We start from the raw sequence: 14225 nt of genomic DNA, 5'->3' as shown, positions 1-14225 counted from the left end.
GTGCTGCGTATTGGTCCGATGTTACTCGATGTTACCGATTGTTTAATACACTTCCTGGAGATTACGTGTTTTACTAAGGGAAAGTGGGTGTCTAATGGCAGGCTGGTGGGCATCTACATACACACCGTGATCGCACGCCAAGACATAATGGGCGTGCTAATGTCTTGCCGTGCGATCACCGGATTTCCATACTTTGGCAGCTGATGGCTGCACGCGAACGCATCTAGCGAGTGGGTCTGAATCGAGCCCATAGGCCCCTTGGTCCAGGGGGTCCACACTGCACACCCTGCACCTATATATAGTTATACTTACCTCTTTGCAGTCTCCAGAGTGAAATTGGCGGTGGACATTTTCCAAATAACTTGCGCATGCACAGTAGAGATGTCAATAAGGCACAGGTGCAATTTTCCCAGAGACCCGCACATGCGCAGTATATTCTGGCACCAAGCCAGAATCTACTGCGCTGCCAGAGAAGAGGGGGCACGCACTACGCCCCTGGTAGTACCATTATATTGGCTATAATCTATGCACGTTGTACTCTCCGCACCTACCTTTTGTCTTACGCTGCAGTACCTAACACTCTTTTCAGACCATTACGTATGTTTGTTTTAAGGGTTTTCTTTTTATATTATGCTATCTATAAAGCACATGATAAATAGCAACCTGTTTATTTATATCACTCTTGTCAGAAAGGTAATACTGTAAATAAGTGATATTTTATAGCGGATATTCCTGTGCCCATGATTAAATACACTATTTTATACACTAGGAACATCTGACACAAATTCTAATAAGATTTAGTGCTTAGCCTACCTTAAATATTAAGTAATACTCCTAGAGAAACAAAATGAAATACAAAGTTACAGTCACTTTGAAATATGTCAGTGCTTTTAGTGTTTTATGGCATTATTCATAATCTGACTACATTTATGTTAACTGAAGAAGAAATGAGCACAAGGAATTTCTATTATATCAGTGGCACCCAAATCACCCAGTCACTATACACTTAAAATACATGTAAACATATATACCTTGGTATGTTTTGTGAAAAATCTGCTTTGCAAATAATGACAATAATACTGTATATTAAACTATTTGTTAACTGTGCTGATAATGGTAAAGTTCACCAGATTTACAGTATATGTACAACATTTTCTAGGGGGTGAATATCACTGAGCCTGAGAAGGAAACTCTGTAAAGTTATATTTCTTACCTTTAAATTAGACCCCTCATGCCCCAATTTACCCTTCTAGACTAAAGGCTTGATTCAAACTCGCTCGCGAGTGCTGAGCGCTCGCAAGCGGGTCGATGTTGCCCAAGTGCGCATGCGCACGACGGAGACGGCTCCGACGTGCACATGCGCGAGACCCGAATAATGACGGCCAAGCCGTCATTATGGGTCTCGCACCAAAGGGGGCATGCTGTCGATGGTGATTGACAGCACGCCCGCTTTGGTGGGCGTGCCTGCCCAGACGGAGGCGTTCCTATGGGAACGCCTCCGTCTGGGGCCGGCCCCACTGACATCACTAGTGATGTCAGTGGGAGTGCTTTTGGCTCTGATAGAGCCAAAAGCACTACAGGGCTTGCGGCAGCGAGACCCTACCGCAAGCCCGATGGTCGCGATGGTCTTGACCATCGTGATCATCATTTTGGCCGCTCGCTATAGCTGTGGGTGGTCACCCACAGCTATGCGAGCGGCCAGGAGGACGCTCCATTTTCATGGAGGAGGGCCCTGATTCAGAGCGAGCGCTCTGGTCAGAGCGTTCGGCTCTGAATCAGGCCCTCAGTACCACCATTTCTACACAGCAACCTATAAAAAAGATGTCATAGAATCACAACTGAAACTGATGTGAAATGCTTGGTAGTATATTACTGTAATTATAGGGTTAAACTAATGGCTTGTAGGTGAACATTTGATAGGAAAAACACCTTTGGCCAGTCCCTGAGAGGCCTAATAGGAAGTTATCACATTGTTGGATGCTGAACACATACTTGTTGTACAAATAGTGCAGTCTGACTATGGCTCACTGCACTGACCTTGGTGATCATAAGACATTAATATCATGAGGAGCCCAAATAGGTAATAAGATAGATGATGATCTATAAGCTACATGAATCATGATACTTGTTTTTAAGTATGTATCTGCACTAGGCACAAAGCTGAACACATAGTTTCACAAACTAACTATGTCTGAGGGGGCATTTATTAGCAACTAACCTTTTTCGCCGATTATCCCCGTTTTTTGCCAATGTTTTTTTTTTACCCTATCTTAATATTTCGGTCAAAATAATAGGATAGTTCTCCCGAAAACACATAGGTGGTGAAAAAACGACACTTATCGTGGATTTTTCATGTCCCAAAAAATATCCACGATAAGTGCCGACGTCGGGCGCGATCAATTAGCAGCACTACTTTAGCGCTGGTAATTGGATATCCCCCTATTACATATAGGCATTCATATGTGTACCCATACCAGGGGCAAATGCAGGATTTGCAGGGTTCAGCTTAGGGGCTGGCTGGCAACTTTTAGCCTGGGGGGCAGTAGCGTGCAGCCAGGGTGCCCGAAAGAACGTGCGTGCTACGGCGCCCCCCCCCCTCAGGAGAGGACACCCTTATGCAGGCCTCTAGTAGTGACCCCAGTAGTGATCCCCCCTATGCAGTGCCCCTTGTGCCCCCAGTAGTAAGCCCCTTATATAGTGCCCCCAGTAGTGGTAACCCTTATGCAGTGCCCCTTAAATAGTGGCCCCAGTTGTAGTCTTCCCCCTATGCAGTACCCCCACTATTGCCCTTTATATAGAGCCCCCAGCAGTGGTCCCTCGATGCAGTGCCCCCAGTGGTAGTCCCCTCCCCCCTATGTAGTGCCCCTAGTAGTAGTCCCCTCCCCCCTATGCAATGCCCCTAGTAGTAGTCCCCTTGTAGTGCTCTTAGTAGTAGTCCCCCCCAGGAGTAGTACCCATCCTTGTAGTGCCCCCAGTAGTAGTAGTCCCCCCCCTTGTAGTGCCCCCAGTAGTAGTAATCCCCCCCTTGTAGTGCCCCCAGTAGTAGTAGTCCCCCCCTTGTAGTGCCCCCAGTAGTAGAAGTCCCCCCCCTTGTAGTGCCCCCAGTAGTAGTAGTCCCCCTTTGTAGCGCCCCCAGTAGTAGTAGTCCCCCCCTTTGTAGTGCCCCCAGTAGTGGTCTCCTCCTTATAGTGCCAGACCCCCCGCAATAGACACACATAATATATAAAAAAAACACAACACTTACCTGACACCCGCTCCTGCTCCTGGTCCCGCCGCCGAGATCAGCTCCTCCGTCCGCCGCTTTACATTATGGGAGTGACGCGTCATGGGAGTGACGCGTCACTCCCATTACCCACTGCGGGAGCCGGAAGATGTCCGGCTCTGGCAGTGGGAGCAGCAGCCGATGAGAGTCTGTCTGACTCTCATCAGCTGCTAAAGCAAACACACAGCTGCCGGCTCCGGCGGCTGTGTGTTTGTGCTGTGTAGCGCTGACCGAACTCCATCCGGTCAGCGCTACACACGCGGTGCAGTCTGTGTCACAGTGACACAGACTGCCCGTGGCCCGCATGACGCTGTGGCCCTGGGGGCACATGGCACCCTGCCCCCCGGCCCAGCCCGCCACTGGTTCAGCTTAAAAAAGTGTTTAACTCGCACACTATTACTGCCTGAAAAAACAGACCTGCTTCAAGCTAGTGATTCTAGTGTGAGCAGGTCATAGTTACACAGAAACACGCACAGATCTGTGAGATCTTTGCATGTTTCTGTGTGTTAAAAAAAGTAAACAGTAAACACAAAACAAAACAAAAAAAGTGGATGATTGCCCCCCCCCCCCCCCATTTTCACAAGCATAACCAGCCCCGGGCTCTGTATAGTCCTGTCCTGGTTCTTATAATACATGGGAAAAAATGCATAGGGTTCCTCTGTATTTTAAGAAGCAGCACCGGGCTCCGTTGAGCTGGCCTGATTGTAGAAATACAGGGGACAAAATGGGTAGAAGTCCCCTGTATTTTCCATAACCAGCACCAGACTCTTTCTAGCGGGAGTGTAATGACACAGCCGGGGAACCATTATACCTGTCCGCTAGTCCGCCCAGGCTGGATCCCTGGGGAGGTGGGGACCCCCCCAATAAAGGGGTTTCCCCTCTCTAGGGCAGTGGCAGATCCATAAGGGGTGATTGGAGCGATCGCCCCCCTCTAGCACAGTCCGCATCATGCACTGAGCTGAGCAGGCTGTGCTCAGCACGTGCTGTGATCGGAGCCTGTGTAATGCTCTCCCGTTTCGGGTTGGTGTGTCTGTGACTGGCTGTCATTGGGAGCCGAGGAGGGAGAGAGCACTGCCGGCTCCCTGCACCCTGCTGCAGGACTGACCGTAGACTGTGATCCCTGCACAGTGGCGCTGTCTGTGCACTACTGACACTGTGCAGGGAGACAACCTACGTCCTACACCACTGTTACTGATCCCACACTGAGGGGAGGGGGGATAACTCCTGCTGCCCTCGGGTAGAGGAAGAGGTGAAGCAGGAAGATGGCTGGGGAAGGGGGGAGCAGGGGGGTGGCTGCTTCTGCCCCTGCACAGAGGGGGGCATGACTTCTGCTGCCCTTGGACAGAGGGAGGGGGGAGCAGGGAGATTGCTGGGGGAAGGGGGAGCAGGGAGATGGCTGGGAGAGGGGGGAGCAGGGAGATAGCTGGGGAAAGGGGGAGCAGGGAGATGGCTGGGAGATGGGGGAGCAGGGAGATGGCTGGGAGAAGGAGGAGCAGGGAGATGGCTGGGGGAAGGGGGAGCAGGGAGTGAGATGGCTGGGGGAGGGGGGAGCAGGGAGATGGCTAGGGGAAGGGGGAGCAGGAAGATGGCTGGGAGAGGGGGGAGCAGGGAGATGGCTGGGAGAGGGGGGAGCAGGGAGATGGCTGGGAGAGGGGGGAGCAGGGAGATGACTGGGGGAAGGAGGAGCAGGGAGATGGCTGGGGGAAGGGGGAGCAGGGAGATGGCTGGGGGAACGGGGAGCAGGGAGATGGCTGGGGGAGGGGGAGCAGGAAGATGGCTGGGGGAAGGGGGAGCAAGGAGATGGCTGGGGGAAGGAGGCACAGGGAGATGGCTGGGGGAAGGGGGAGCAGGGAGATGGCTGGGGGAAGGGGGAGCAGGGAGATGGCTGGGGGAGGGGGGAGCAGGAAGATGGCTGGGGGAGGGGGGGAGCAGGGAGATGGCTGGGGGAAGGGGGAGCAGGGAGCTGGCTGGGGGAAGGGGGAGCAGGGAGATGGCTGGGAGAGGGGGGAGCAGGGAGATGGCTGGGGGAAAGAGGAGCAGGGAGATGGCTGGGGGAAGGGAGAACAGGGAGATGGCTGGGGGAAGGGGGAGCAGGGAGATGGCTGGGGGAAGGGGGAGCAGGGAGATGGCTGGGAGAGGGGGGAGCAGGGAGATGGCTGGGGGAAGGGAGAGCAGGAAGATGGCTGGGGGAAGGGGGAGCAGGAAGATGGCTGCTTCTGCCCCTGCACAAAGGGGAGGATGGCTTTTGCTCTTGGACAGGAAGGGGGGTTGCAGGGAGATGGCTGCTGGTGCATATGCATTATAATAATCATTGTAGCCAAAAAAAAAACCTGTAAGGGGAGGTGTTGGGACCAGAAAGGGGACATGCCAATACAGGAAAGAGGAGGAGTCATAAGTACCAATTATATGGCCCCCCCTAAAAGAACAGTCTAGATCCGCCCCTGCTCCAGGGCACCCCAGGTCTATCTCTGACACCCTTGGGTGGTGGGTGCTGGGTTTATTGTGTAAATGTGTTTGTAAAAATAGAATTAATAATATTGACTTTTACTGGTGAACTAGAGGTCCCAGCAAGCCTCCCCCGCATGTCGGTACTTGTAGAACCACAAGTACCAGCATGTGGGGCATTAAGGGCCTGCTGGTACCTCTAGTTCACCTGAAAAAGAAATATTAAAATAACCACAAGACGCACACACTGTGACAGAACATATTAATTAAAGCAAACATGCACACATTCACACTCACATTCACTCATGCTCACCTAGAATCCCTGTAGCTATTCACGTCCAGTTGTCCAGTAGAATCCACGGCACCTGTAAAAAAAATCCATACTCATCTACTCCTTGTTCCAGGCCTCTTCTGTCCCTGTAGGCATCCAGTGTCTTCAAAAAATACAAAAAATGCCTTACTCGAACCCACGGATGGTACCTCGCTAATGAGGGGCTAAGCCTCTGTATTTCCTATATACAGTAAATGCTTTGTCTGAGCATTCATTGGCTGAGAGAGGCAGGCTAAGTATTTTTTTTTTTTTACTGTTTACTATTTTTTTACACACAGAAGCCTTCACGGACCTCACTGAGTTTGCTTATTTGATTTTGTTTTCAACACACTATATTTTCAGCTAATACGATTATCCACAATAACTTAGATAACACTCATGTCTTTAAAGTGGGCCTTTTTTATAGCTAAACTTGTACATTACTAGCAGGTTGTAGGGATCAGTGCTTTGTAAGTAATGTACACTTGCATCCCAATTCCAGTACATCAAAACCACTATTGTTTTCATGGAAACTCCGTTTGTGTGATGGTTCAGCTCAGTATTGACTGCAATATAGACATTTTATCTTCTCTTGTAAAAGTCTGTTTTAGGTCATATCCAATATCCGCCAACACAACAATTACACCAAACTAAGTCAAGCCCTTAAATTGTGAAGCCCCGCATCAGTGAAGCAGTTGACCATTCATTTCCATTAATAATTGCTTCAATTATTATTAGACTGGGGATGAAAACTTATGGAAAAGATGTGGCTACAGGTCTTACCTTCTGTTTCAGTTAAGCCCAACCCGGTTTGATCTTGTCCATTTTGGGTCATTTTACCACTGTAAAAAAATAAAAAGTTTACGCTACAAAATCAACCTGTTCTCCTTGAATAATTACATTGAAACTCACATTTTAATCTTGTTGCAGCTGCTGTGACATACTTTAGGTTACAGTAGTTATAACTTAAAAAAATTAATATGTTATATACTCCTAAATTCATGCACAAAGCTATTGGACATTCACCATTGGCAAGATGGATAATGAGAGTCCCTAGGCATAAGGCACATAATGGTTAACTATTAGTAAACTGTATATTCCTTATCTTGCAATGCGATTTAAATAATTGATGTAGTAAATGATATTTGCCACTAGAAGCATCTTAATAATAATTGAATTATTAATTAATTTATTTATTTTATGGATAAAGATTGTTTAACATGCTGAAGACATTCTCCTGTCCTGTCATGAACTTCAGTTGGGGAAAGGAATTCAGGCTTCTATTAGCCAAAGTCATTCACTATCATCATCAGAGCAGCTGAGATACATGGTGGGAACATTAAGGCTAAGTAAGCAAGCAATAGCCACCAGGGTATTTGTTCATCACTGTTACAAAAGCCATAATGGAACAGCACACTATACACTGTTCACCAAACAATTATCTCTTTGATGTAGATTAGTGAACCAGAGTACTGTAAGCTCATTATTTTATACCACCCGATGGGTAACTGTCTCTAGATTGTACACTGGTAACAAAGTATTATGTTGTACACTGGCCACCAGACAATGGGCTCAGTAGTGTATACCATAAACCAAGAATGGGAAGCATATTGGCACAATGATTAGCTTGCAGGTGGCACAATGATTACACACAGACAGGGTCTTACTGGATATTGTACACAGCACTGATGTCCTGGGTACAATATCTACTAAGAACCTATCCGTGTCTAGTTTGTATGTACACTACGCATTTGCGTGGATTTCCTCCAGGTACTCTGGTTTCCTCCCACAATCCAAAAACATACTGGCAGTTTAATTGGCTTCTGACAAAAATTAACCCAAGTGTATATGGGTGTGTCTATGTGTATATGTGATAGGCAATATAGATTGTAAGCTCAACTAGGGCAGGGACTGATGTGAATGACTAAAATATTCTCTAAAGTCCCGCAAATTATGTGTGCACTATATATTTAATGAATAATAAAGATTGGGAACTCTATTGCTCACTTGTACATTGGTACATTAGCTACCAAATAGATATATGTGAGCTACTTTATAATGTGCATTTGTTATTGTCTACTACACAATGGATTCTGTATTATACAATAACCACTAGCAAATGAGTTCTGCAATGTGAGCTACGAATGGATTCTGTATTGCTTATGATGAACCACCAGTTTTTGTAAACCACTCTTGGATGTACAGTAATAACAGAACAATATCTGATCCAACTGATGGCTGGCTGGTGAATGGTTTGGGGGTTTAGGAGGTCTGAATTGTAAGAAAAATTGTCCCACAGGTTCATCTGAGTCATGGTCATCATCAGTAACCAAACAGTGAGGGGTATCGCATAGAGAAACCAAGGAAAACAGTCTACAAATGTGCATGTTAGCAGGCCATACTTTTTTATTTATTTATGAAGGCCCCAAAGGGAATTGGGTAGCTATCATATAAATAAGTATCAGTTATCTTCTTTTTGGGTAGACACCGTTGCAAAGCTGATGTCCATTATTAGAACCGCTTAGCAGCTAAGAACATACATCGTCCAGTCACTGTATACAGGAACTGAATGACTATTTGCACCAAAATGTACACAGAACTCAGCATGTGAGGGACATAGTGAGTTCATTGAATAACATTACCTCTTTGGGGAGCAGCCCTGGGATCCACAGCATTAGGATTGTAACAGTGTCATTTCAGGAAAGCTCTCAGTAACCTGAAGGTATAAAGAGCTTCAGATTTGAACTTCTCATCAGGCAAAGGGCAAGGGATTCCACAGAGCATTTAGGGATTTGGGTACTACTGTATGAAATGTACAGATGTGTCTACATACACCCAGGGGATATATATATATATATATATAGATAGATATATAAATTGAGATATATATATATATTTACAGATATATAGAGAAAGCTATAGATATACTGTATAGACAGAGAGGGGGAGGAAGGGACAGGGAGGGAGACAGAGAGAAAGGGGGTAGGGGGAGAGAGAGGGAAGGAGGAGGGGGCAGAGGGAGAGAGGGAGGGAGTGAGATAGAGGGAGAGGGAGGGCGGAGAGAGGGGGTAAGTGGAGAGAGAGTGAGTAAGGGGAAGCAGAGAGAGAAGGAAAGAGAGAGGGATGGAGAGAGACAGAGATGGGGGAGGGAGACAGCGAAATAGAGGAAGACAGAAGGTGAGAGAGGGAGGAGGGGACAGAAAGGGAGAGAGAGAAGGAGGGAGGGGGAGAGAGGGAGGAAGGTAAAGAGAGTGCACACACAAACTACCTAGTGCAGCATCAGCTTTCTGAAAGGGGCGGGCACTTCACTGCTTAGGCACCCCCCACCAATGCACCTGTGAATCACAGCATTATGTCCCCAAGGGGGCAGGGCTTCCATAGTCAGCCACGGTTGGGTCCGTCAATGTCAGTGAGTGTGCTGTGTTATGCTGCCGGGAGCTGGCCAGGGAGAGTCTAGAGTGGCCAGGTTTCCAGTCAATATTTGCGGCAGTGCGGGGGCCCCTGAAGGACCCATCTGCTACTCCTATAATCCTCCCTGCATATACCTATAGTATCAAATTATAGTGTTGAGGCATTCCGCCATACCATACCACCGCACCTGTACACACGCATTTCCAATAAGTTGTGCCAAGCATTTCATGCTAGATACCGCAAAAATGAATTGAATTGATGTGAATGAAGACACATCTGTATATATCTTTAATTTCTGGGGTAATTAATGTATTGACAGTGGTTTTTGGAACACTAGTTTTTGTGGATTGAAAAAGAGATATTTTAGGAATAAAATGTGAATGTCAGTGAGACGCTAAGGGTAGAAAGCAATTAATTGCTTACAGTAGTTTGGGACTATAAAGCTAATTTGTAAAATCACATGTTTAATGCTAATTACTTAGTTAAATCCAACATGATTACCAACATTGTAAATGAGAGCAGGTCATCAGTGATTGTCAGCAAACTTACTATATACAGTATTGTAAGTTGATTTGTCATGAAAGTTATGCTACTGTAAATCATGATTAGTAATGTCAGGGCCGGCTCCAGGTGTTGCCATGCCCTGTGCAAGTTCTGTACCCTGAGCTCGGCTAAGCTCCATGCGCCTGAAAGGGGTCGTGGCCTAATGATCATAGGCCACTCTCCCTTAATGGCATATTTGGGGGCATGCCCGTATGGCACGCCTCCCATTTAACATCAGGCTGGGGGCAAGCCCAGCACTCCTTCAGTAGCTGGGCTTCCCCCAGCCCTCTTCCTGCACTTAGTGGATGCCACGCGTATGCGCACAGCATCCATTCAGCTTCTCCGGGGTGCCCAACCTCCCGACCGCCCGCGGGACACTTCGGCCCATAGGTGGAACAGCGGGGCAGTGCCTGGTCTGTCCTACTGAAATCAGGATGTTGAGAGGGGTGCGCCTTCTATGGGGTGGCGCCACTGTTCAACTGCACTGGTCGAACATGCCTCGAGCCGGCCCTGGGTGATGTTTGCCCTCTATGGGGTGGCGCCACTGTTCGACTGCACTGGTCAAACATGCCTCGAGCCGGCCCTGGGTGATGTTGACAGTTGGAATGTCAGTGGAAGTATTCATGTCGATGTTCAGTATAGTAGCATTGCAGCCTAACCCTAATCTAACTGTTACTGAGTGGCAGAAAGTTATGGACAGATGCTACATGAGAGTGTGTCTGCTTTAATATTTTGGGTTCTGGAAGATATGTATTGCTAATACTAAAATAAGAACCATATAAAACAGAGGCTGACAGAGGGCCTGATTCAGACCCGCTCGCGAGCGCTCGCAAGCGGGTCGATGGTGCCCTAGTGCGCATGCGCACGACAGAGGGAGCTCCTTTGGTGGTGTTGCTGCCCAGACGGAGGCGTTCCCATGGGAACGCCTACCATCTGGGGCCGGCCCCACTGACATCACTAGTGATGTCAGTGGGAGTGCTTTTGGCTCTGATAGAGCCAAAAGTACTCCTGGGCTTGCGGCAGCGAGACCCTACCGCAGGGTCTCGTCGCAAGCCCGATGGTCGCGATGGTCTTGACCATCGCGACCATCTTTTTGGCCGCTTGCATAAGCTGTGGGTGGTCACCCACAGCTATGCGAGCGGCCAGGAGGCCGCTCCAATTTTAGGTAGGAGGGCCCTGATTCAGAGCGAGCGCTCTTCTCAGAGCATCCGGCTCTAAATCAGGCCCAGAGTTTGTTATTTTGAAGATCTCAGATACTCTCAGGTTTTTATGATCTTTAAAACTTGTGATAGGATGATATGGTTCCCCAAAAGGAGTCTTCATTATTGCAAAGCCAAAGGACAGCTAATAAATCTTGTTTTCCATAATTGTAATAATATTTCACTGTGGTGAACTTCTGCAAAATTGGAAAAGGACTGCACCTAAATACTATTGTGTTTATATTTAGAGATGAGCTGTACATTCTTGAGGGTATGTACTGCTGAACAAAACTAATCTATACTATATGTATATGTACTTAGGCACCCCTTGTCTGGCATGGTTGCACCTTTTGCCGGAATCGGTATGATTTACACTTGTCCGGCGGTTGGAATCCTGACAGCGGCTGCCCGACATGGTGGAAAATCCTGTTCGTCCCCAGGTAAGTATTCTCTAACCTAACCTCCCCCCCTAACCCTCCTTAGGGGTGCCTAACCCTAACCTTCCCCCCAGTGCCTAACCCTAATCCCCCCTCTAAGTGACTAAACCTAACCCCCCCTTACCCCCTAAGTCCCCGGGGGGATGCCTAACCCTAACCCTCCATCCCCCTAGCCTAACCCTAACCTCCCGGGGGGGTGCCTAACCCTAAGTCCCCCCCGGGAGCCCTAAACCTAACCCTCCCTCCCCCGCGTCTGTCCGTGCTAGGTGCCCTGCATCACTTCGATTGGGATGCTGGGCGCCAGTCTCCCGGCGTCGGTAAAATGACATGCGTCTAGATTTAGACTCCTGTCATTTAACCCTCGCCGGGATAAAGCAGTCGGGAAGGCGGCTGTCGGAATTAAGTCTGCCGGCTTCCCGACTGCACACCCTTTTGCCACCACGCCAGGCTGTGATTTACCTGACATGGTCGTAAAACCAATGCAGCCAGGCAGAAACTCCTGATGGGCGGTTACGGGAAGATAATCTTCCTTTGGTCCCTCTGTATCCCTGCACCCTCACTGCTGATCAGGCAGCACAGCAGGAACCCCACACCCGGCTACACAGAGTGGAGCAGTCACCGGGGAAATGTTAATGAAACAGACCTCAGTCCAACAATGTATATCTTGTCACGATGGGCCGATAATCAATGGTCCGATATATGGATGATTGATAACATTAATATCGATTTTTAACTTATGTGTTTAAAAAAAGTGTTTTTGTTTTCTTTTTAAATAAAATTGTGTTGGATAAGTTATAAACGGATATTCTTGACCTAATGCAATCATAACAATAATTTCTGAGTGGCTTTTGAAAAAAATATTAGCAAGTTAGGTGGTTAACAGACTTACAGTTAATAGTACTGTAGCTCATTGAGACCAAGACTGGATGTGTAATGGTGGTGGTTGCTCATTGTTGTGTTTCTTCCCTACTGTGAAGAAGCTTGCCTGCATAACGAGTGAAGCTACGTACCATTAAATGGTTTATATTCAATCTTTTGTTTCCATGGGCCTGATTCAGATTTGTACGCAATGCTGATGTTGCTACTGACTACTACTACTACGGAGTTGCACTGCGCATGCGTCAAGGTACATTACCATAGTCACTCCCTGCGAGTCTTTAATCATAGTGTGAGTCACAGGCAGAGAGTGTTTAGGGGTGGCAATGGGGAGTGTCAACTTAAAACGCAGGCATGTCTCAACATTTCGGGGGCATGTTACATCCTGTGTCTGCAATCCCGTATGCAGGAAACATGGTTCCGATGTCTCAGTTACAGTGCCCATTCTGAGTGACCATGGACTTACTCAAGGAGTCGATGTTTGCCTGATCTGCATTTGATGCTGCGTATGTGTACACAGTTGCGGACAGCTGCGATGGCTCAGGTGGGCGTTTCAGTGCAAGTCCCGGTCGCTGTTGCATTAGCATATTTTCGCACATCCACAGCTGAGAAAATTGCAGTTGTGGCAGCATTAACATATTATCTATGCAATTCATACTTTTTATTTTGAAATTATTTGCACATATAAAATCTTTTTTTTCTAGACTTGTTTGCACAATGGCTGTACTTTTTAAACTAAATAACTTAAAAATCTTTCATAAATAGTTTTTTTATACTCAAAACAAATTCATAAGTCTTTTTTAAGAGAATAATTGTAGTGTGAATGTTGATTGTCAGTGTGCTATATTGGACACCGGTATAAAATCTTTACTTGGTGACAGCATGGCTCAGGGCATGTGGACTGTTTTAGTGCTATAATTTAATTACAGTTTGTAATGTGAAAGATTGAGTGCTGAATATGATTAACTCCTTGCCTCATCAAATTCACAAGTGCAAAGAGTATATTTGTACAAAAAGGTTAAAATATTGTATAATAATTACTTCTATAATCTGCCCCATAACTAGGTGTGCCATAATTTCCCTTTAATCCAAGACACATATGATTTACACAGGTTCTGTGGCTGATTAAAACCAAATGAAATCCAGGCTTGAATTTAGCCAGTCACAGAATATGTGTAATTTGTATGCGTCCTGGATTAAAGGTATATTATGGTAAATGGACCATTATTAAATGTGTTGACCTATGATTTTAAATATGCTAGATCTAGCAACCCACCATTTTTCATCAATGTGACAGAGGATCATATCCCCACTATAACAAAAAGGAACACAAGCACATATGTTACCAGTCGAATACCTTGAATATGGTGCAATGTGCACTTCCTTCCTGATCCTCAGGAAAAGGCAAGCACTGAGAAACACTGAACTTAAAAGAATCAGTCTATGCTGCTATTATGTATTCTAGTAAAAGTTGATCATGTGATTATTACCCAGATTTTACTCCTTATTGGCAATTACAGCTGCACATCCTGCACTTAAAAAATGAGCATCAGATCCAGAGCACTGTCTGTTACTTTCATAAACCACAACCACTGTGAATAAATGATTTCTATCCTTTACTGGCTGACTGAAACACTGCAGGTTGCACTTGTGACTCTTTTGCTTGGAACTCCAGACAGAGCACCTGCCTTGAATCAGCTGTAAACTGGGATTATTCATTCTCTCCCCTACACAGGGATTGA

The 14225-nt window shown here is 46.8% G+C and overlaps 1 protein-coding gene across 2 annotated transcripts in view; it reads right to left on the bottom strand.

Moving 5' to 3' along the window:
- The window catches only part of PCLO (piccolo presynaptic cytomatrix protein), a 345027-nt gene that overhangs the window by 44642 nt on the left and 286160 nt on the right, over nucleotides 1-14225 (bottom strand). For both annotated transcript variants that reach the window (XM_088468800.1, XM_088468802.1), the window contains one exon: nucleotides 6801-6859. In XM_088468800.1, coding sequence (XP_088324926.1) covers nucleotides 6801-6859 — 59 coding nt within the window. The remainder of the gene's footprint in view (nucleotides 1-6800; nucleotides 6860-14225) is intronic.

The sequence above is a fragment of the Taudactylus pleione genome, unplaced genomic scaffold, assembly GCF_031769625.1.
Source record: "Taudactylus pleione unplaced genomic scaffold, aTauple2 ptg000086l, whole genome shotgun sequence".
Taxonomy (NCBI): Eukaryota; Metazoa; Chordata; class Amphibia; order Anura; family Myobatrachidae; genus Taudactylus; species Taudactylus pleione.
Note: the sequence above shows the minus strand (reverse complement) of the source record. Positions and strands in the feature narration are given on the sequence as shown.